The 22,520-nt window shown below is 46.2% G+C and overlaps 5 protein-coding genes across 8 annotated transcripts in view; 3 read left to right on the top strand and 2 right to left on the bottom strand.

The window, feature by feature from the left end:
• Positions 1-4,533, top strand: part of rps2 (ribosomal protein S2) — an 85,552-nt gene extending 81,019 nt beyond the window's left edge. For all 3 annotated transcript variants that reach the window (XM_084037423.1, XM_084037421.1, XM_084037422.1), the window contains 5 exons: positions 2,779-2,916; positions 3,027-3,116; positions 3,536-3,643; positions 3,729-4,062; positions 4,324-4,533. In XM_084037423.1, the coding sequence (XP_083893549.1) occupies positions 2,782-2,916; positions 3,027-3,116; positions 3,536-3,643; positions 3,729-4,062; positions 4,324-4,496 (840 nt within the window). In that variant the 5' untranslated portion in view covers positions 2,779-2,781 and the 3' untranslated portion in view covers positions 4,497-4,533. Of the gene's footprint in view, positions 1-2,778; positions 2,917-3,026; positions 3,117-3,535; positions 3,644-3,728; positions 4,063-4,323 lie in introns of those variants that run through there.
• rnf151 (ring finger protein 151) lies at positions 145-2,005 on the top strand. Its single transcript, XM_084037036.1, has 4 exons — positions 145-223; positions 736-905; positions 1,017-1,113; positions 1,379-2,005. Exons 1-4 carry the CDS (start codon positions 221-223, stop codon positions 1,847-1,849), a joined length of 741 nt encoding a protein of 246 aa, XP_083893162.1. The 5' UTR covers positions 145-220; the 3' UTR covers positions 1,850-2,005.
• A 561-nt stretch (positions 4,534-5,094) lies between the features above and the next one.
• ndufb10 (NADH:ubiquinone oxidoreductase subunit B10) lies at positions 5,095-6,484 on the bottom strand. Its single transcript, XM_084036454.1, has 4 exons — positions 6,257-6,484; positions 5,831-5,969; positions 5,526-5,665; positions 5,095-5,238 (listed from the first exon to the last, which is right to left on the bottom strand). The coding sequence occupies exons 1-4, from the start codon at positions 6,399-6,401 to the stop codon at positions 5,150-5,152; spliced, it is 513 nt and encodes a 170-aa protein (XP_083892580.1). The 5' UTR covers positions 6,402-6,484; the 3' UTR covers positions 5,095-5,149.
• Positions 6,485-7,074: 590 nt separating this feature from the next.
• LOC311030594 (large ribosomal subunit protein uL3-like) lies at positions 7,075-10,587 on the top strand. Its single transcript, XM_084036453.1, has 10 exons — positions 7,075-7,229; positions 7,854-8,046; positions 8,261-8,429; positions 8,510-8,645; positions 9,173-9,359; positions 9,445-9,605; positions 9,729-9,830; positions 9,989-10,084; positions 10,220-10,339; positions 10,436-10,587. The coding sequence occupies exons 1-10, from the start codon at positions 7,227-7,229 to the stop codon at positions 10,493-10,495; spliced, it is 1,227 nt and encodes a 408-aa protein (XP_083892579.1). The 5' UTR covers positions 7,075-7,226; the 3' UTR covers positions 10,496-10,587.
• Positions 10,588-10,701: 114 nt separating this feature from the next.
• LOC311030593 (testis-expressed protein 2-like) lies at positions 10,702-20,883 on the bottom strand. Of its 2 annotated transcripts, none has more exons than XM_084036451.1 (12): positions 20,469-20,883; positions 16,285-17,552; positions 15,606-15,806; positions 14,998-15,277; positions 14,731-14,918; positions 14,044-14,244; positions 13,472-13,571; positions 12,878-13,010; positions 12,637-12,774; positions 11,922-12,131; positions 11,708-11,828; positions 10,702-11,594 (listed from the first exon to the last, which is right to left on the bottom strand). In XM_084036451.1, exons 2-12 carry the CDS (start codon positions 17,422-17,424, stop codon positions 11,448-11,450), a joined length of 2,859 nt encoding a protein of 952 aa, XP_083892577.1. In that variant the 5' UTR covers positions 17,425-17,552; positions 20,469-20,883; the 3' UTR covers positions 10,702-11,447. The 2 variants fall into 2 exon arrangements, with proteins under 2 accessions (XP_083892577.1, XP_083892578.1); XM_084036452.1 differs by lacking the exon at positions 20,469-20,883 and adding an exon at positions 17,629-17,651.
• Between the last annotated feature and the right edge of the window lie 1,637 nt (positions 20,884-22,520).

The following is a 22,520-nucleotide window of genomic DNA, read 5'->3' on the forward strand; positions in this document are numbered from 1 at the left end:
GAGCGCCATTCTCTCCCTCCGTTTTCATAATTTACTGCTTTCATTTGTCCGCAGAGACACACGCGCACACGGTCCCTCCTTCATGCTTGGTCAGGAATGTTCATGTGTGTGTTGTATTGATAACAAGGGTGTGTGTTCTGCGCGTGTCGCATGTGAGTGGACCGATATGGAGTAACGTATAGCGCCGGGAATGGAAACACGGTGAGAAAAGGAGATCGTCATGGTGAGTACACAACAGCTACTGTTTATTTATTTATTTATTCATTTGTCATTGTTATTAACGCATGTGAGCATTTTTTATTAGTTTTTATTTAAAATATTAGCCTATATGGGAACAAAGCTACTTTCTTAACACTTTGGTGAACTATAATACATATTTGTATGCGTGTCACTGTATTTCTTTTTAACTAAAAACTTAATATTAACACATCATCATGTCTTTACAGACATTTTATAATTATCTTATGTTTTGTTAGGGGGAAAACAGTTTTGAAGTATTTCACTTGTTTTTTTTGTTATCATGTAATCGGTCATATGACTTTCCAGAACAATTCTGTTATGTCATCTCTTGCCTTTATGTTGAAACACTGTGTTTTGTAGGCAGCCATGTTTTACTGCTATAGAGAAAACACTCACCTGTTGGTACTTCAGGGGTCACAGTTTGTCAACATATATGATAAAAAATAATACATTATGACACACCGGACTAAAGTATTTATTTTTGGCCACATCCAGGCGGACCCAGAGGTGTCAACACAGAGTGGGGGCTATGATATGGAGCTGTTTGTGGACACTCCTGACTACGATCTGATCTGCACCATATGCCAGGGGGTCCTCAGGTGTCCAGTGAGAGCTGCATGCCACCACATCTTCTGTAAGAAATGCATCTTACAGTGGCTAAAGAGGTACTGGACATAACATGGATAAATACCACTGGAAGAGAACAGTGTATTGGGTTATTATCTGTGTCCGATCCAAACAGAAGAACAGCACTAACTGTTGTTTGTCTTCTATAGGCAGGAGACCTGTCCCTGCTGCAGGAAGCCTGTAAACCCCAGCTTGATCTTTGTCATGTTCAAGCTGAGCAAATCTATTGGACGCATGAAGGTCAAGGTAGGAAATGGAAAAATAAAAGTTGTACATTTTACATTATAGTAAACATTATGCACTGTAATGATGATGACTTCTGTCTGGTAACTTCAGAAAATTACATCACTTTATTGTAATGCAGCTTTTAAAACCAGGAAGGGATGACATTTATGCCATATTATCATATCCAAAATCTAATAATATCAATATGTGGGAATTATAAAGTCAACTAAGAGTGGTTGAGATGTATATGTGAACCAAACATTGATTTATTTGTGGCTTCTTATAGTGTAAGAATGAGATCCGTGGTTGTGCAGAGACCTTCGCTCTCTCGGAGCAATACTGCCACAGCATGAGCTGCCTGTACGAGCTCATCCCCTGTCCGTACCAGGGCTGCCGGGCGCAGCTCCTCCGCAGGGACCTGGACACGCATGCACGCCACTGTGAGCACTGGCGTCAGCCCTGTCACATGGGCTGTGGGACGATTCTTTCCCACCGCACCCAGGCTCAGCACAACTGCTACAAGCAACTGAGGCAGGAGTATGAAGCCAGGCAGAGGAACCACAGGGCCATCGCCACCACCCTGCAGAGGAAGATGAGGAGGATGCAGAGCACCATGGCCCACATGAAGAGGCAGATAGGGCTGATCTGTGAGAGCCTGGAAGTGATGGACGATCTGCACGAGGTGGAAGAGGAGGACCTTGGAGAGAGCAGCGGCAGCTCTAGTGGGACTCCAGTTAGCAACAACAGCAACTGTTGAGGGATACTGCTGTTAGTTGTCTGCTGCTGTGTATAATTTCTGCGTGTGTGTTCAATTCTTTGAAGGTGTGTGTTTTTAGAATATGTAGGTATATGAACAAAATGAGTGAATTTGTTACAATTTTGTGCTGTAGGTTTATCTATTTTGTAAATAAAGTATTTATCATTTAACCCGTCATCCTGTTCTGGAGTGGAGTAGTATGTCAGGTTTTTTTTACTTCAAAATGCAAAACAAGGGACTGTATCAATGAGTATAGGAACGCGACTGTACACATAATAAATACAAAAAGGCACGGAAAATATATAAAAGGTGGGCTTAAAACGTAAAATAGTTTTTATGTTGCATTCTCTCATTATGGCTGTTTTTTTCGTTTGTTTAATTAAATGTATCTCAGGTGTTTCTCGTTTTCTGTTGTGTGTTTTTGATTCAACGAACGAAATATATAAAATAAAGTTGTTTTATTCCAATCATAGCTTAGGTCAGGTCAGATCTGAATAAAAGCTACCGCTAGGGGCAGTGGTTAGCGTGTTTTGCCATATTGGGAAGTATCGCGATATCACGTTAGATAAAACCCCTGCGCGACTTCTCGTAGGTCTTCTTCCTGTTAATACTGATCACGTAAGTTGGCTGTCAGCCCTTCTTTCCGATCAAAATCGTGCTTTATCTCACACATCCTTCTGCTAAACACATTCGTTTGACCTAAAACATGACTCATAATATTTTATTTCAAAACCCTGCTTGTATTTACGAGCACAATGAGACAGAATTTGAGATATATTCGTGAATACTGACCGAAAGATCTCAACATTGAATATGGCGGCGAGGCGCGTTCTCGATGAGATGAATGGCTATAAAGATGCTAATTTAAGCGCCCTCCTGCTTTCCGTTTTGAGGATAATATTAACAATGACCTGTATATCGTTGTGCAGCAAATGGCGGACGACGCCGGTGGTAGAGGAGGTTTCCGCGGAGGTTTCGGGCAAGGTGGTCGCGGTCGGGGCCGTGGACGCGGCAGAGGCCGTGGCAGGGGACGCGGTGCCCGGGGTGGCAAGTCCGAAGACAAGGAAGTAAGTTCAAGACTCTAATATCGAAGTGATTGTGATTATTTGGTTAAAATGCCGTAAAATCATTATCAATACCACGAGCAACCGTTGACTGATCTCCTGTGTTTTGTCAGTGGGTTCCAGTCACCAAGCTGGGCCGCCTGGTTAAGGACATGAAGATCAAGTCCCTGGAGGAGATCTACCTGTACTCTCTGCCCATCAAAGTAAGCAGTCTGTTCAATACAAATGTGTTTTGTTCTTGACCTTGCCGTCACGTTTAACTTTAAAAAGCTAATATAGTAACCTCTAAAAGATTTTATACTTGGGTGCATTTCCTAAACCTTTGGTCTCTTTAAACTCGTAGTCAAAATATTTAACTCTAGCAAAATACATTTTCTATTATGACAGTAGCTGAATATTACACGTCATTTTGTACAACTTTTATAAGAAGTGATGAGCTCTGTCTTGAGTGTGATAATGCCTTTTGAGAGCGTAGTTTAGTCGATATATAATGCACAGCCATGCAATAGTATTTTGTTATGAACTACATTGTAGAATAAACTGTATGGGTATGCATGCAACACACTGATGTGGTATTGACCTAAAACATCACACATGTTAACTTTTTTTTTTTCCCCTGCAGGAGTCTGAGATTATCGACTTCTTCCTGGGTACTGGTTTGAAGGATGAGGTGCTCAAGATCATGCCCGTCCAGAAGCAGACCAGGGCTGGTCAGCGCACCAGGTTCAAGGTGAGTCATTAATTCTGTAAGAACAGATCAGTGTTGTCATCCCGTAGTGGTAGTGGTGGTCCTGATGTTTTTTGTTTGTTTGCAGGCCTTTGTTGCCATTGGCGACTACAACGGTCACGTGGGTCTTGGGGTGAAGTGCTCCAAAGAGGTGGCTACCGCCATCCGTGGCGCCATCATCCTGGCCAAGCTGTCCATTGTCCCCGTCAGGAGAGGTTATTGGGGTAACAAGATCGGCAAGCCCCACACCGTGCCCTGCAAGGTGACTGGCCGCTGTGGCTCTGTCCTGGTGCGTCTCATCCCTGCACCCCGTGGTACCGGCATCGTGTCTGCCCCCGTGCCCAAGAAGCTGCTCATGATGGCTGGTATTGACGATTGCTACACCTCTGCAAGGGGCTGCACCGCCACCCTCGGCAACTTCGGTAAGATTCTGATGGCTGTGATCCTTGATCTATTCCGTGTCTGGGTTTCTCCTCGCTCTGCCCAGCTTCACCTGTGATGCAGTGGTGTAGTTGTCGTTATCAGGAGAAAAAGAAACGAGTATTGTAATGCACGGCAGAGTGACCTGTTCAGTGGTCGCCCCTGTTCCCCTTTTCAGTGCTCAACATTGTTTCCAAAAAAACTGCAACTCTTATGTGTTTGGAGCTCCCCCTTGATTATCTTTCTTTTCATTTCCTCATCAGCCAAGGCCACCTTCGATGCCATCTCCAAGACTTACAGCTACCTGACCCCAGACCTGTGGAAGGAGACCGTGTTCACCAAGTCTCCCTACCAGGAGTTCACTGACCATCTGGCCAAGACTCACACCCGGGTGTCTGTGCAGAGGGGACAGCCTGTCCCACCAGCTAATGCCTAAACTTTTCGTTGAGAAACCTTGAATAAAAGTTGTGAAACAACATACGCGTTGTGCTTTTTGTGCTGAACTCAAGGCTACACAGGGTTTAAGGCCCAGATGAGTGCAGTGAAATGTTGCGTACAATAGATATAATATGGTCTACAGGTGGCATGTTTCTCTTATTTCCCATGAGCACTTTTAATGGTAAAGTGTTTTGTAATATTACCATTTAAAGTAACCAGAAATGTTTATGGCTAAATTCTCTTTAAATGTTCTTTTTATGAAGTTAATTTCCTGTATGAGCCCAGGTCATCAACCTGTCCACATTAAAATCATCCCTAGATATGAAGGGGAGAGAGCTCCATGGCTCCAAGTGAGAATGATAGCGCTATAGTCTCAATCTGTCAACAGTTAAGTGTTCATTTATTGATCGGGTACTATGTTAAAGGGGAAACTGTTCATCCATAGTATGTGGTAGTTTGACACCCAGTCATATATGCATGAAAGTAACTAGAATATATACAACATGGATATATAGTTTAGTTATGCGACGTCCATGTAATGTTCATCACGGACGGCTGGTGTCACTTTGAGGACTGGAGAGACATAACGGACACAATTTATCACATACATTTTATTTTACAATTATTACACGGGATAGATAGGAAGTATTCCTAAGCACTCTGGGCCTGAGCAGCCACCATCCGTTCTTTTTGCTTCATTAGACATTTCCTTCCACTGGCATACGCTCCCAGGTCTCCATCTGGAAGGAGGCAGGTCAGGAATTTAAAACAGATTTCAAAACCCAAAATGATGTCTTCAAATTTATGTCAGCCTTATTTATATAAAAGCTGAAATAACTTTCAATAACGACAAATAATTGACTGAAATTGTCTGCCAATTTGTTCACCGCATTTGTACAATGATGCACATTTACAGACAACCAAGGTAAATCATCCCTTCGCCTATAAACACATTTTATTTCGCAGTGTGATAAAGACATATTGTTATTCCTATCATGCCACACATCCCAAACAGCACATTACTTACAGCGTAGCTGGAAGTTGCTGGTCACCTCGCTGAACTGCTTTATTTCCGTGGCACAGTTCTGCTCGTAGCTGTAGCCTTCTCTCTGGTGACAGGCCCTCATGCGCTCCTGGACCACCTTCACGATCTCCTGGTCCACTTTGCTGAGAGACGACAACAACACAGGGTGAGACACTGATTTGATATCAATACAGCGGATCCTACACTATTGGGTCCTGGTAATAAGGCATGTTATGATCATAATGAAAGTAGGGATTTTAAACCATTCATCCTGAATGAATTGGCTCTTCTTTATTCCCTTTACTCACTAGTCTCTCCTCCACTGCATCTCAGCCTCGTAGTAGCAGAGGTAATCCCCCTCCTGGCACTCCGTTAGGTCAGGGACACGGCGGAACTTCTGGTGGTAGTAGACCGCCTTGTTATTGGACCGAATACTGTCAACGGCATCTGTGTGGGAGAGAAAACAGCCAAACAAGCGAAGGCAGCGTTAAAACTAACGCTCGCTGAGGCCGGTGTGGGCTGCAACGCTATGCTAGCTAGAATAGCACCTGGGTTAGCTAAAAATGCGTACGTAGCTAGTACGTCACCGTTCATTACTGCCACAAAAACAGAGCCTTGTAATGTATTTCGCTTTTAAATTGTAAGCAACGCCATAATGTTAAAATATACCAACAGTGTGTCTACCGAAAGCGGTGTTGTTGTGTTAGCCTGCTAGCCCGGTTAGCTTCGGTTACCTCTAAATGTGGTGACAGGCAGGTCCACGGAGTAATAGAAGAGTTTAGACAGGATCAAGGCTGGGTTTGGCAGGGCCGTCTGTTTGTCCACGACCGGAGTCTGCCGAGGAGGCTCCGGATACGCTCCTTTATCGTGGTCAGGCATTTTTGCCTTATTTTGATCAGGACGAAAGGAAATCCAACAATTCGACCTCGGCAACTCTCCTTTCGAGGTAGCGCATGCGCAGAAGACAGAACACAATGGCGAAATAGAGGTCAACTAATATAAAACCTCAAGATACGTTTCATTCTAAGCATTCAAAAATGATTAGACACTGCAAACATTATGCAAAAAAGAGGAAATTATCACAGCCTCATTAACATAATTTTTTAAACACAAAGTTCGTAGGTTAAAGGTCACAAGTGGAGCTGCTGTACCGTGGAAATGCAACAGGTGGCGGTAGAAGGCTTGGTACTCCACTAGTACACACACACACACACACACACACACACACACACACACACACACACACACACACACACACACACACACACACACACACACAGTCTACATTTACACACACACAAGAGAGAACGAGTATTATGATTCAATTCAGCAACACGAAGCCAAGCCCTCCACAACTGTAGGCTACTATTGCTCTTTAAAGAAAGGCTGAATCCGTCCTGAAGCAGGTGGATGTCAGCCTTGTGACAATGAAAACTGTCTTCTTCCTTTTCTTCCTTTCTTGGTCATGTGGTTCCTGTCCACTGGGCCTCCCCACCACCTCAGACCTCTGAGTTTACCCTCCTCCTATCTTCTCCTGTCAGAACTTGGCAGGGATTCCGTTGTTTGAAAGCGAATACGTCTCCTCCACCGGGCCAAACACCAAATTAGAGCTCGTACACCCTTGATCATCTTAAGTATGACCCTAACTTACTTCTGGTCTCTCTCTCTCTCTCTTTCTATTCCTCGACTGGACGCTGCGCGGACATGGTCAGTGCTCCTTATATTTTGGGGGTCTTTTTTTTGTACTATAAAGGATACTTTGATTTTAAATTTTGTCATCTACATGTGTACATGTCTGTGTATGGGTTATCAATTTGGTTTGCCATCTGGATTTCTAAAGGAAAACAAGACATGTTGAAAAGTGATCTCGTAATGGTTGCCTTCGAGGAGACCACGTGGAATACTGAAATGGCGACTTTGTTTTATGTTGCATCTCATTGACTGTGCTGGATTTCTGAATTTATATTAGGTACGACATAGAAACCAATGCAGAAAAGACAAACACAGACCTGGACAGGAATCTGAAGATTAAGGGACAGGATTCTATTAAAGTGTAGTCCCATTTCATTTTATTACAACGTCTGGAAACCCTTGATATCAGAGGATTTTAATGTCTGACAAATCTTTGGACATTAGGCCACAAATTGAGGACAGAGGATTACATTTTACAGCGCTGGGAACAGACAAGCATGGATGTGTCTCTTCTTAATCTACTGCTGTAGTTTTTGTGGCATCATTGTACAAATCCTTGAAACAAATCTGGATTACATTTCCATGAGGTTATCTGAGTTTCCCTGAGTCGTGACTCTGTGTGGCTTTTTGCCTTTCCAGTCTCATCGCAAATTCCACGCGCCCCGCCATGGCCACATGGGGTTCCTGCCCCACAAGCGTTGCAAGACGTACAGGGGCCGGGTGCGCACATGGCCCAAAGATGACCCGAGCAAGCCTGTCCACCTCACTGCCTTCCTGGGATACAAGGCCGGCATGACCCACACGCTGAGGGAGATGCACCGCACTGGCCTCAGTATGTACGACTGCACTCACTGCAACGTGGACGTATGGGAGGGTTGAGCACACAAACATTGAGGGATGTTTACTGTTCTCTTGTTTGAGAGGATAACGGGCTTATGGTTCCCTGCGGTGTTCAGAGCAGTTTGGAAGCACTAGTGTGAAATGATTGAATACCGACAGTTCGTGTATCTCAGCAGATTAATGTTTTTCATGTTTCCCCCCCACAGAGCAATCGAAGCGAGAGGAAGTGGAGGCGGTAACCATCATTGAGACTCCTCCAGTCATGGTGGTGGGGGTGGTGGGATACATTAAGACCATCCGCGGCTTGCGTTCCCTCAAAACCATCTTTGCTGAGCATCTCAGTGACGAGTGCAGGCGCAGATTTTATAAAAACTGGTGTGTGATTACACGTCCACACAGCATTATTATTATTATTATTATTATCCTTTTCTAAACTGCGCTTTTCTGTGTTTCAGGTACAAGAGCAAGAAGAAGGCCTTCACCAAGTACTGTAAGAAGTGGCAGGATGAGACCGGAAAGAAACAGCTGGATAAGGATTTCGCTCAGATGAAGAAATACTGTTCAGTCATCAGGGTTATTGTCCATTCTCAGGTATGCCAGTCAGTTTACGACTATATCCAAAGCACAATCTGGTTTTGGAGACGCGCCGCCCCATCCCGTGTCAGTCAGACCGCACTGGTCTAATGATTGGTTGCTATTCACTGATTGGCAGCTATTGAATCCACCCCTGCAGAAGGGCAGGGGTGTCTCAATGACCAGTGGCGATGGAAATACAAGCGGCCACATCCCAAATCCCCCTGCTGCCAAGAGCCTAACAACTCTGACGCTGAGGGGAGCACGGGAGGGTGGCGTTTTAAATAGCAATTCAAAAATAACCCTCTGGGTAGAACCTGGCTGCTCACCCATTTTTTGCCAAGGGAAAAACCTTTATGTTGGCATGTTGATCAGCCAACATCTCAACTCTTGTGCCTTTTTGATTCTTTTCCTGCTCAGGTTTCAGCTTCAGAACTGTGAATATGATCCAAATGGTCTTAAATATCAGGGAATTGCCCTGAAATGAATCTGTGCTAAATAGGAGACTCCTCTCAGCTGCAGTTTATGTGCTTCTCCATTTCTAGATGCGATTGCTGCCCATAAAGCAGAAAAAGGCCCACATCATTGAGGTGCAGCTCAACGGGGGAAGCATCTCCGACAAGGTGGACTGGGCGAAGGAGCGTCTGGAGCAAGCTGTGCCCGTCTCTGCCGTCTTCTACCAGGACGAGTTGATTGACGTCATCGGAGTCACCAAGGGTCGCGGCTTTAAAGGTGGGAAACTCACACTATTTCGTGCCGGTCCGAGGACTTGTGAAATAAATATACTAAGTCATTTTCTGGCTCCTTGCTCTCATAGGCGTGACAAGCCGCTGGCACACAAAGAAGCTTCCCAGGAAGACTCACAAGGGTCTGAGGAAGGTGGCCTGCATTGGAGCCTGGCACCCGGCCCGCGTGGCGTACACTATCGCTCGTGCGGGGCAGAAAGGCTTTCACCACCGTACTGAGCTCAACAAGAAGGTGAGCTCATAGATAAGAGTCTAGGGAAATAGGCTTTTATTGAACAATCATTAGCAATATTGTTATCAGTAGGTTTACCTATGTGTCCATGCTTGAGCTCCTTCTTTCCTCACTGGTCCTCAGATCTACCGGATCGGTCAGGCTGTGCACATCCGGGATGGAAAGGTGATCCGGAACAACGCCTCCACCAGCTACGACACCAGCCAGAAGAGCATCACGCCCATGGTACTCTCATTTCTCAAGATTATAATATACACTGAAGAGAGGTCTATAATGTAATAACCACACCTGCACATTCTAAAGCATTGTCAAGTAAGATAATATTTGATAAGTTCTACCAATTTTGCATGAAAGGTTACGTTGTCCTGTTGTCCACCCTGTAGGGAGGCTTCCCACACTACGGTGAAGTGAACAATGACTTCGTCATGGTGAGGGGCTGCGTGATCGGGCCTAAGAAACGTGTCCTCACCCTCAGAAAGGTACGGTGTGATTTTGAAAGTTTACTTTGAGATCATACTGGCAGTTTTAATTTACTTTAAATAACATGGCTCCTGGTACATCACTGGATACGTACAGTATGTGTATATCTTTGTGCTCCCCCCTCCATTCCCTAGTCCTTGCTCGTGCACACATCTCGCAAGGCCAAGGAGACCATCGAGCTCAAGTTCATCGACACCACTTCCAAATTTGGTTACGGCCGCTTCCAGACTGCCCAGGAGAAGAGGGCGTTTATGGTGAGCGTGAAAAACATTACGCAAACCTGATGATCAACACAATCCCTGCTGAATCCTTCTACACTTTTTTAACTGTGACCTCTGTTTTACCTGCAGGGGCCGCTGAAGAAGGATGTCCTGAAGCCACTGCCGGAGCCTCTGAAAGAGGAGGCCTGAAAAAGATCTCACATCTCAATTCCCATACAGTGATAAAACACAGAAACGCAAGGTTCAAGGCTCAAATTATTGTCGTCGTACTACAGGTTTGCACAACGAAATGCAGTTTGTAGGTCAATTTTTGCGACATAAAAAAAAATTAAAGATTATTATATGGTCTCACAGCCTGAGGTAAGAAGCTTCTCTGAATTCTTGTGGCACTGCAGCTGATCCTCCGTGGCTTCCTGTCAGACGGCAGCAGGGTTGACAGGCTGTGGGTGGGGTGGGTGTCATCTTTTAATATCCTTTCTCTCCGTAGGCACCCCTTGTCACCAATATCACTGATGCCTGGTAGACGGGTACTAATGTTGGCGGTTTTATTCACCCGCTATAGAGCCCGTCTGTCGTGGGCCGTGCACATCCCATGTAATGTTCGTAATGTTTCCAGTCAGATTCAAAGTTTGGAACAGGTTTTTATTCACTGATGCACCCATGATCATATTAATGTTCAGAAATAACATGCACCACGATAGCTTGATTGAACATAATCATTAACATCTCCTGTCAGTAGATTTAAAAAAAATGAATTGATGGACTGTTTGATCAATCAGTTTCTTTTAAAACGGTCATCAACAACACGTGCAGTAAAGACAGTTGGCGTTTACATCTTTTATCCACGTTAGCATCAAAAAAAAAAAAAAAAAAAGCTCCTTTTCGGAGTAAAATGTGCTCTGACTGGCGTTCAGTTCAGTCATTTTCACAGTAGGGGGCACTTCAGCACCATTCTCACCGTCCCGAGGCCGCTGCCGTGCTCAGCGAGCCATCATTTATCCTGCGCTGGTTCCAACCAACACACTCGGGATAAACACCACGCCGGTACCCAGCCGCAGCAGCCTCAGAATCCATTACAGATTTGTGGCAATAGCTGCAACAACGGCTATTTAGCCTCGACATCATCCCATCTGTTGGGCAACTACTCTGACAGGTAGTCCTGGGACTCCATGGAGGACTGGTGGGATGAGGAATGGATGGAGGAGTGGTGGGACGCAGGTGGGTTGTCCAGGCCAGACGTCATCAGGGGAAGATAAAGGTCGTCCATATTGGGCATCACAAGCACTTTCTGTTGAGGGGCAAAGAACAATAAAACCATATTTGATAAATGGTAGCCTATTTATTTTCCCTCTCATACCTTCACAAAATTCGTTTGAGTTATTCTTTTTTTTACGGACTGACCTGGAACTCACACTGCAGTTTTCTCTCGATCCACTCAGTGACGTGAGTGAAGGTGACCTCCCTCTCCCCGAGCGTTGGGCGCACATGAAGGTCTAACCTGGGAGGCACTCGGAAACTGTACCTGAGAGTCCGGAATGAGAGGAAAAGACTGTGTGAGACAGAAAGAAACCTTTAAATTAATGGCATGGGAATGACAGGGAAGTGGACGCAGTACCATATCCTGTCAGTAGGGGGAGGTGGGATGTTGATGGCGAGAGTACCGGAGAGCTCCAAGACCTCGACACTCAGCATCAGAGGCATGTTGGACACCTCAGCTATCTTCTTCCTGATGTACTCGTTCTCCGTGGCTTTCTGGAAGTACTTGGACTTGGCTATCTTGTCCATGAATCTCAAGATCTTCCTACTTGTGCTGCCGCCAGTGTGCCTGCAGGAAGGTATTGGGACAGAAACAAATGTAGAGTAGGGCTGTGAATCTGAAGAATACTGGTATTGGAACATTGAATATGTAGAAGTGGGTTGGTCTAAAACCTTTTCTGTCATGCCTGCTTTAAAGGCCTAATGTATTTTGGAATTCCACTGCAATGGCATCAAGGACATTAACTGCCTGTTTCTGTTGCCACACAAAGGACACTAAGGTGCCCTGACAGTAAGTTGGCATAGCAGGAAAAAGCACAGGTGGGCTTAATGACCTTAACGATGTTGCGCTCCAATTATGGCCATGCAGTGCAACGTCGTTAAGGGCATTAAGTCCACCTGTTCTTTTCCTGGGACGCCAAGTCGAAATTTCAACAATTCGTCAACCAAACTTCTTTATTCTGCTCATTGTGTCTATCTATGTATGTCACGCTGATTTTTTCACATTGTTATGTGTTTGAGTCCAAATATCAGGCTATATTTGATTTGTGTGTGGTATAAAATTGCTAATTTACCCTTCCGCTGCTACCACTGTGCTCTTTTCTCCCAGAAACCCTTGCAGCTCAGAGGGCGGGACTTCCTCTTCGTCAGACGAGCCTGCGCTGGATGACTCTTCATCACTATCGGCGAGTATAGACAGCCGGGGCTTGGAGCTGAAAAACACACCACCTCTTAATGCAAACTACTGAGCAGCGACCACTCATTCCTCCTCGGCCTTCATCCGTTGAGGAATATGACACAGATATTGGGCCTCACCCCACTTGCTGGGTCTCCAGAACGCTGTGAGACTCGTCTTCCCCGTCTTTACCCAGTTTACACAGGTTCATCTTAGTCTCCAGGGTCATCTGAAGGCAGCCCGTGTACACCACCTCCAGCTCCAGCCACAGGCCTGCGGGACAAAGGGAGGGATAATGCAGCTTACAGGCAGCAGGTAAGATCAGAAGCCTTAACAATCCCTTCTAGATCCGGCCTGGAACAGTGTTGTTGCAGAAGGGCCATTAGACGAACAGGAGGATAACTCAGGCATGTTATTGTCTCTTAAAGTCAGTCAAGAGGATCGCTAATCTCTTAGGCAGGAGACAAAGGAAAGCTTTTAGGGAGGTGAGATACAGGCGTAAGATGACTGCAGGTTTGTGTCTGAGAGAAAACCCCAATTTGGTGACTCCTTCACTCACAAAGTGGTATAGAAAAGATATAAAGGAGATGTTTGCAGCCAAGCTAGGAGCTCTGTGGGGCTTAACTTGAGCACGGTGATGCTTTGAGCCCCACCATCAAACAAGCAAGAGCAAGTATAGATGAGTAATTACCCAATGCAACAAGTATGCAACATGCAAGTACACACAACTGTACCTCTGCGGTCCAGCGTGGGCGTGGAGGTGCTGAGGACTTGAGGTAGACAGGTGCCCATGTCCAGATCCGCCAGCGTCAGTTCGTTCATGAAGTATGGCAGCTTGTAATGAGACAAACAGGTTTCATTACTAAACATGCTGCGTTCACGTCAGACACAGGGGGGGAAAAATCCAAATGAAATCTGTGTGAAACAAATTGAGAGGCTCCCATAGAGGAAGTTAATTACTTCAAACTAATGAGCGAGCAGGGGGGGACCTGCAGTGTGAATGTGTGTGAAGGAGAGATAGTAAAAAAAAAAAAAAAAAGGATGGTGTGTGCTAAAAGAGAGGCAGGAAGTGAGTAATGAGATGCTGCAGTGCCATCACCGCTTCACTACTCACTCCCTCCTCGGGAACCAGAGAGAGTGCTATATCAGCTGACTCTCTCTCTCTCACACAAACACACACACACACAAACACACACACACACACACACACACACACACTCAATGCTGCCTAACCATGTCATTTGTCAGTGTGACACTGATGATGCCGCCTTGAAAGAAAGAATTCACCATCCTCGTCCACCCTCACCTTGATCTTGCTGAGCTTCTTCTGGATCTTGTGCGCCACCTGATCAGTCCAGTACTTCTCCCGTAGGAAGTCCCAGAAGATTCGCCCCACCAGGGAGTTCACCCAGGTGGACTGGCCCTCCGCAGAGTGTCCCTCCGCCCCTGAACCCGCACTGGGCTCTGCTGCTGCTTGACCTCCGGATCCATAGTCTTCGTTGTAAATCTGCAGGGAACAATACACATGAATCCCTGGAAGGCATATATGTTGGCCATTTCTATGCTCATCTATCCTCAAGACCCATTTATGCCAACTCTTGTCCCCTTTTAAACACAAAGGCAGACCGTCTCTACCCCAAACCACCCAAACCAGGAACAGCAGCTCAGTCGGGAATGCTGCAGTTAGTTTCTATTAATATCCTTCCAGCCAGGTGATACCTGATATTTCTGCACACTGCCATTTGGTCTAGTCAGCAGGGTTGTGTTTGGCTGAGTCAGCATCCTGGACCAGGCTAGTGTGAGTGCATACCAGAAGAGTGGAACGGTAGCAGCTATTGACCGGCTCTGATCAATGGGAGGTATGTCGAGGTTTATTATGACATGCAGAGGGTAAATAGAGCTCACGTGGAGACAGACTTTTACACCCTCCATCACTGTGATGCTAGACCCGACACATCCATCCAAAAGCTACATAAAAGTGTTGCTCGTTGACCTTCCTGTGGCTCGTGGGGCTTCCCTTGTCGCTGTGGCAGGGGCTGGGGGTGGGATCGCAACTCTGCGAGCCAATCAGTTGAGTCATGTAGGTGCTGTACTCCAGTAGCGTTCTTGTTTTCGTAGCACCCGGCAAGTCCTGCAGCTCCTCTGTGCCGTCTTTAGCAGCGTCTCCACCACATGGTGTTTCTGAGTGACGGAGGAAAGACACACAGTGAGTCTCGCAGAAGGAGGAAATGTCGCTGAATTGAAAAAAACATCCTCTCACCTGCATTCTCCTCCCCGCTCACGCTGCTCTTGGCTCCGGCCCGAGAGGCGGACAGGAAGTGCTGGAACCACTCCTCCTTCTCTCTTCCTGTGCGTCCAAACAGGTAGAGGGTGACGGGGAGCTGGTGGGCCGGAGCCGTGTGTCTCTCTGCCCTCTCTTCCTCCTCCTGCCCTTCCACCACACTCTCCTCGCCCACCTCCCCCTCAGCCAGAGTGACGCAGACGGGGTACTTCTTGTTCCAGATCCTCTTGCGAGCCAAACCGGGCGGCACTAGTGACACCTTGGATTAAATGGAACGGAGAGAAGAAAAAAAATATTGCTTTTTTTATTTATAGATGCTGGCAACCAGAAATTGGGTTGACAGTTTGCCACTAGCTCCCCACATTGATTCGATTATAGGATAGATTTATCTGACACCCAATTTGAAGCTATACTGGAGCCTGCCTCTATAGTGGGACAGTAGCCGGGTCAAGTTTACCTCCGTGTTCAATGACAATCAGGGTGCAGAGAGATGAGAGTTCAGGCGAGAGGTCGCCTTCTCTTTCGCTCCCCTCTGAGAAACATGCCCGCCCCAGAAATCAGAATATTTTACAGAATAACGCACTGACCTTACTGTTAGCCAGTTGGTAAGTGCGCGAACGCAAAAACACGGCCTCGTGGGACGTCTCGTCGAACGCCGCCCACCGGGGCACGTTGGCACGCGGGTGTTGCAGGCGCAGCTGGCTGCCCTCCAGGGTGACGTGGACGGAGTGTGTGACGGAGGGGTGGAAGGTCTCGGGGTTGTAGCCGTGCGTCTCGTTCATCCAGCCCTGGAATGAAAGTGACGAGGTCGGTCACGAAGCAGCTCCTGATGGAATTGATATTGAAAGCTGGACACATGAGACATGGCAACGCATCCGTCTCTTTTAACACCATCTTTGAAATAGCTTGCTGTTAGTTACTCCTCCATCCTCATAAAAATGTTGCTTATATCGACCTGCTAACCCAACATTTATTAAGGCAGCCGGCTCTCATCTGAGCCGTCAGTGAGAAAAGCTATTATGAATATAACGGCCTCTTCAGATGCTGAACCTGCTGAGCCTGAGGACAGTTTTATCTATAAAGTAATTACCTCAAAACTAATCCATTAAGCACCACGGACAGCACTAACATTAGAGCTCACGTGGGTGCTGTTGTTGCTTGTTGTTTTGATCTCTGCGAACATTAGAGGTCGAAACTTATTTCCATGTAGCCAAATCTGTAACAGGGAAAACAGACAATGGCTCATCTGTTGAACACGTTTGTTACCTCCAGGACTTCTGGATCCGTGAGCGCTCCATCTAGTGGATCTGCGTTCAGGGGTCTGGCTTTGCTTCTGCCAGATGAGCGCCGCGGGGCGAACATGAACACGACCACCAGGCCCAACATGAAGCCGCACGCGACCCCCACGGACAGACCCGTCACGTAGGAGGGCAGGGGCAACACGAAGAACCCGTAGGCCAGAAGACCCACCGGGAAGAGCCAGTGGAGAGGCAGCGAGGAGCCTGGCACCGTGACTCCAGACTGGGGGTAAGTTCTGTTGTGCGTCTCTCTAGATCCATTCTGGAGCTCCACCACCTGAATCAAATCTGCATACGTGCGGATTTCTAAATGGCTGTCACTGCTGTGGCGCTCTAGGGAGACGGAGGATCTGTTTTGGAGTCTTCTCAGAGACGTGTCACACGCAGCTCTCTGCTCGCCTTCAGCTCTCCTTCTGCACTTTAACTCCACGTCTTCACCGCCGCCGTCTCTCCCACAGCTGCTCTGGGAGGACGGTGAGTCTCCCCTCCCCTGCTTGGGGCTGCCGGAGCTTTCCTCCCTCATGATTTTACTCAGCATGCTCAGAGGGTCCTGCATGGCCTCGGAGAACTTCCTCCGCGTGTCCTCCAGCTCGGCGATCAGCGAGCTCCCCCGGGGCTCAGCTGGAGGCGACGCCCAGTCATCGTTCTCGTCGAGCCCTCCTTCGTCAGGCCTGGCCTCAGGGATTTTGGGCTGGGTGAGCTGCTTCCAGGGATGCAGATGCAGCTTGGAGTCTGACTTGGAGAGGTTGACTTCTGGCTCGACCCGGCGGGAGATCTCGGTGCTCAGGGACTTGACCAGGCTGAGCAGGGGTTTGCCTCGCAGGGAGCTGCTATCCCTCGGCTTCAGGTCCGTGGAGGAGGATTTGACCAGGTTGGTGGTGACGAGCAGGTCTGCGGATGATGCTGATAGATCAGCTAAAGAGCCCGGGGATGAGGGGGAGTGAGGCAGGAAGGGAGGCTGGGAGCGGTGACCTAGGCTCAGGTCCAAATCCATCGCCAGGCCGAGGTCAGGCTGGCTCGCCCTGGCTCGTGTATTTTCTTTGGAAAAGGCCACGGTGGGGCCTTCATCGTGGCCGTCCAGGCTGAAGATGAGCTTGCTCTCTTCCATGCTGGGTGCTGCTATGAGAACGTCCTCACCCTGGAGACATGAAGCATGGCACTAGCAGCGGATGTCTTTAACTGCATGTGGACATGTAAAAGCATCCTCGGTTAGCTTGTAGTCCATTATAATGGATGCTGGAATGAAAGAAAAATATATCAAAATGTGGTTATTTGAATGACAGCATAACATTTAAATGTGAGCCCCTCTGACCTTCTTTCTATTTCGGTCCTCTCCATTTCTTTTCTAATTTTTCTAAATTCTACCTAATCTCCTCTGTCCTTTTTTTGCTCCGGGGATGCCGCAAACTCTGTTTCACTCTGCGTGCCCTGTCAATATACACAAAGTCCGAGATAAAGTAGGGGCGGATTAGCGCTTTGTTTCTGGAATCATCCATAAGGGGTCATTAGCACAGAGACTTTAATCCTACAGTCGGAGCTAATCCCAAATTAGATGCAGTGATCCAATCCATTATCCCTGTTTGTGCCTAATTGACACATTTGTCTTATCCTTTACTGAAATATACTCAGCACAGACTTCTTCTCGTGGCATTTGTGTGACATCTGATGCAGAGGGAAAGGGATGCACGGCTCAAATTAACAAATATAGAATTGTAACTGATATATTATCTGTTACGTCTCAGTAAAAGCTCAGTTACACTTATTATCAGTAAGGTTTAAGCTTCTCAATGAACATAACTGGAAAAACGGACATCCCTTTTTTCCAGCCCCACCCTAACCACTATCCATTACGCCTCCAGCAATTAGACAGACCCCTCAGGGAAATCGGTGGTCTATGGATCTATAGCGAGCACTTGACGGCTTGTTTCCATGTGACAATCGCTGACATGCATTATGGGAAGAAGGCTGCACTGCCAGCATCAGAGTCAACAGCTACACTATGATCCAGACGGAGTGGATTAACTGTAATCCTCCATATTGAAGAGGCTTTTTTACGACAGGAAATTAAGACACTTGGGACGTGAATTAAATCTGATGAATGGGTCTTTACAGACACATTTACAGATAAAATGCCATTCACTTGATGGAGTTGTCGGCCACATATCAGTCACAAGTAGTCCCAAACTGGCATCATGGTAGTGTCTGGGTTTACAGAGGAAGTGCAGCATAAGAAAAGAGGAAGATCATAATCAACCACATGAGCAAATACGCAATACTTTAAAGCAAGAATACTACTTTTGTTGAAGGTGTGGAGTTTTGTCATGGTCTTGTTTCCTGTTTTATTTTGAAGTCCACCCCTTGTGTGGTCTGGTTTTAGTTCCTATTTTCTTGAGTTTTCCCACCTTTTCTGATTGCCTGGTGCACTGATGGGTTTCACCTGTCTCACATTAGTTTACCACCCCAGCCACCTCTTTCTTCTGTTGTGTCCCTGTGTTAGGTCGTGATTGTTTTAATCCCATTGTTCAGAGCAAATGCAGGCAGATTCGCAAACTAACATTCCTGCCAATATTCAAGGATACAGAGTCACTTCTACCATGTTAACTTTCTCATTGGCTCCCAATGCATCTCTTCACGCTGTTTATGAGGAGCAATGTTCATCTTTAGCACCAGCCTGCTTTGTCACATCGAATTAACCTAAAGTGCTGCTCTGCCAGTGCGTGTGCTGCTCCAGACAGTCCTGCATTACTCTAATCAATTTCTACTTCGGAGTCAATTTGGGTCCGTTGGTGCAGACAGCGAGGGGGAAAACCTTCACTGCTCCGTGAAACACGGAGTCAGCAGGAGCTTGGCAGCTTTCCAGTCAGGACTGAGGATGAACTTCTGCAGGTAGGAAGAAAAACCATCAGAAGGCTGAAGTCTGGGGCCCCAGTTGTTTGTTTTTGCCATTTTGTGAAAAATTTAGCAGACTTAATTAGTTTTTTTTATAAGTGTTAAAGGGGGCTTTCTTAATTGTAGTTAAATGTAATGTGAAAGCTCGTCGATGCTCCTAATTGAGAAGGAGAAGAGACAGTCTTAAAGAGAGAACTGAGCTGCAATCCGGTCTGGGGTCATCCCTATGTTTCCTCATTTCTATGAAATTTTCCTCCAATCAAAATAGGGCCCCATGTTTCCTCCTCCCATTCCCACAGCGCAGGGATGGCCCTTTCCTAATGCATATACCATGTTGGTGCATGCAACATGTTAGGGTTAGAGATAGATGGTTAGATCTGTTTTCTTTTATAAGTTTGCTGAATACATTTCTGTCAATCAACAAACCAATTAATTGTCCGGGCCATTCAGTGTGGAGGAAAAGGTTAAAGTTGAGTGGAGATTTTGGAGAACGAGTGTGGCTGACTACCAGACCTTTTTAATAATTTGGGGTAAAAGGGGCCTAATTAAAGGAGAAGTTAGAAACCATCATAGCAAAGTCATTGCATCTGTCCTCTATAACATGTAAACATTCAGTTTTAGGTGCTTCTCAAAGGTGATATCGACTCATGTGTGTCTGCTATTGCTGATGGAACCGGTAGACATAGTGGATCACTCACATTTTACAAAAATTACATCAGAAAATCCCACTTTTATCCCTGACGTCTGCATGGGATTGAATCCTGCCACAAAAATATATATAAAAAACACCTTTCTCACGCTGTCTTCTCTTCTTGGCCTGTAAGTCCATCGGATAAAATAAAGGAGGCAGAATCTTACTTTCCTTTCTCAGGGGGACTTCATGAAACCCCAGCAGGGGTGCTAAACGTGACTGTCTTTGCAGCCTGGAATCACACGTTGTCCACCCGGGGGCAGGAGGGTTATTTCAACGGCTTAATCCTTTCCTCAAACTGCCGTTTGACCCTGATGACTGACACATTTGGCAACAGTACTCTGTTTGTCTGCGTATCACGCTGTTAATGAAGCTGGACTTCATCTAATTAACACAATATCTCCGGGGTTAAGAGAGGTTGACTGCGTATGGACGAGGTAAGCCAAAACACCACGCAGGCATTCAAACGAGTCCCGTTTCGCCTTTTTTGAAACTTTGCTTTTCAAATACGCGCCTCCATCAATTCTTCTGTTTGAACACACATTAAAAGCAGTTGAAGCGGACGCACTCACCTGAACGTGCACGTTGGAGCGGCTGCTCCTGTGATGCCGGGCTGCAGTGCTCGGTGTGTGTGCTGCAGAGCGCGGGGATGCGCACCGCGCACAGACAGCAGCAAATATGTCCAATCAACTCCACTCAGATCGTCGCTTATAATAAAAATAATAATAATAATCCAAACTCCTCAGAAGATTGCATCCAAACAAACAGGCGCCAGCAGCAGCAGCAGGAGAAGGAGCGTCGCCGCCGTCTCACATCGCTTCTCCCCTTCCGCGTCAGGAGGCGTCATCCCGTTACAGAATAATGTCATTACTGGAGTCCTGGCGGCGGACCGGGACAAAACCCTTAATCCGGATTAGACTCGAGAGGCCAACAGTTGACGGAGCGTGTACGCTTCCTCTGCTGCTGCTGCGCTCGGCGTCAAAACACAGACAGCCGACTCTCCCCCTCCTCTGACTCCGCAGCTTCACGCTGCAGACTTATGTAAGTGCACGACCTGGAAAATCCATGCTCAAACTTGCTGCTCAGACGCTTTTTTTAATTTATTGCAAAGACATTTTTATTATAAGGGACGCAGAGGGAGAATTCCTCTCTAACTCAATCTATTTGATTTTATGGATCTTCATTGTGTATCTTGGGCTTAAATATATGAAATATCTTGTATGTGATTGAAAGGGATATGCAGAGGTAAGGGAGGCCCTTTTGGTTGTTTTCAGATCTGGATGGATTATTGTTGCTTCCTGCTCATCTCGACCAGCAGAGCTGCAGGGGAGCAGCCCAGACACTGACCTTGCACGACCGGACATTTAACTGCTGCAGGCAGGGACCAGGTTTTATAGCTAATTGGATCCCCAGTAGAATAAACATGCTGATGTCATACAAGCACCACGTTTTGCTGAAAGACAGAGATTGGTGGTGCTTACTGCCAGATGCTTATAATTCTGCTATGGATACTTTTAGAGCAAATGATAGAAATGTGTGTACATATATTTATATAGTGTTAGAAAAATACTACCTCACGAGGAGTAACTTTGGCGCCTCTGCTGCCACCTGTTGGTCAAACTACAGAATAAATCTTTCTCTTTGAGCAGCAAGGTGATGCTGTCACCGGCCCTTGATTTGGAGGAGCAGGACATAACTTATAATATGAATAAACTTACTGTATTATAAGGACTCTCTGTCTCTGTAAATCCTTCGACCACAAAACGTTCTGGTGCCACACGAGGAGAATAATGGAGAAAAATGCTTCATGTACGTTTTGAGATGGGCAGAAAATAGTTTCCCACATGATCCACACCGAACGGCCTCTCTCCTGTATGTGTCCTTGACCTGTACGAATATGCTGATACGGTCTCTCCCTCTCTGAGTGGATCTTCATGCACAACCAGGCCTCTTTTCAGACTCAGAATTTCCCAGTCTTGACTTTTAAAGCCTTTAATCCCCCTGTGTGTTTTTGAATGTAATTGTAGATGCCTGGGGTCCATGAACTTCACTCAAACAGCACTTTGCAAATGTCTTGGAAACCCTTCTGTAAATTCACTTTTCCTCGTTTGAAAGCAACGCATTCCTGTGGACTTTCAGCAAATCCCTTAAAGGAGCACCGTCGGGACCAGGCCTCATGGGAATTGTAGTTGATTATACAGACACATGCGTAGCAGACTTAAAGGACTTGACTGCATGTTGCACAGTTATCTGATATGTTGACCGTAAAGTTTAGTGTTGCAACTTCCTGCTAGCGACAGTAATGAAAGACGTATAATGTAAGTTGAATAGTATCAAATGTTTGAACTTATGAAGAATAACACTGGTGTAAATACACTCAACAAAAATAAAAACGCAACACTTTTGTTTTTGCTCCCATTTTTCATGAGATGGACTTAAAGATCTAAAATTCATTCCAGATACACAATATTACCATTTCTCTCAAACATTGTTCACAAATCAGTCTAAATGTGTGATAGTGAGCACTTCTGCTTTGCTGAGATAATCCATCCCACCTCACAGGTGTGCCACATCAAGATGCTGATCTGACATCATGATTAGTGCACAGGTGTGCCTTAGACTGT

This window comes from Eutrigla gurnardus, assembly GCF_963514095.1.
Source record: "Eutrigla gurnardus genome assembly, chromosome: 20".
NCBI lineage: Eukaryota > Metazoa > Chordata > Actinopteri > Perciformes > Triglidae > Eutrigla > Eutrigla gurnardus.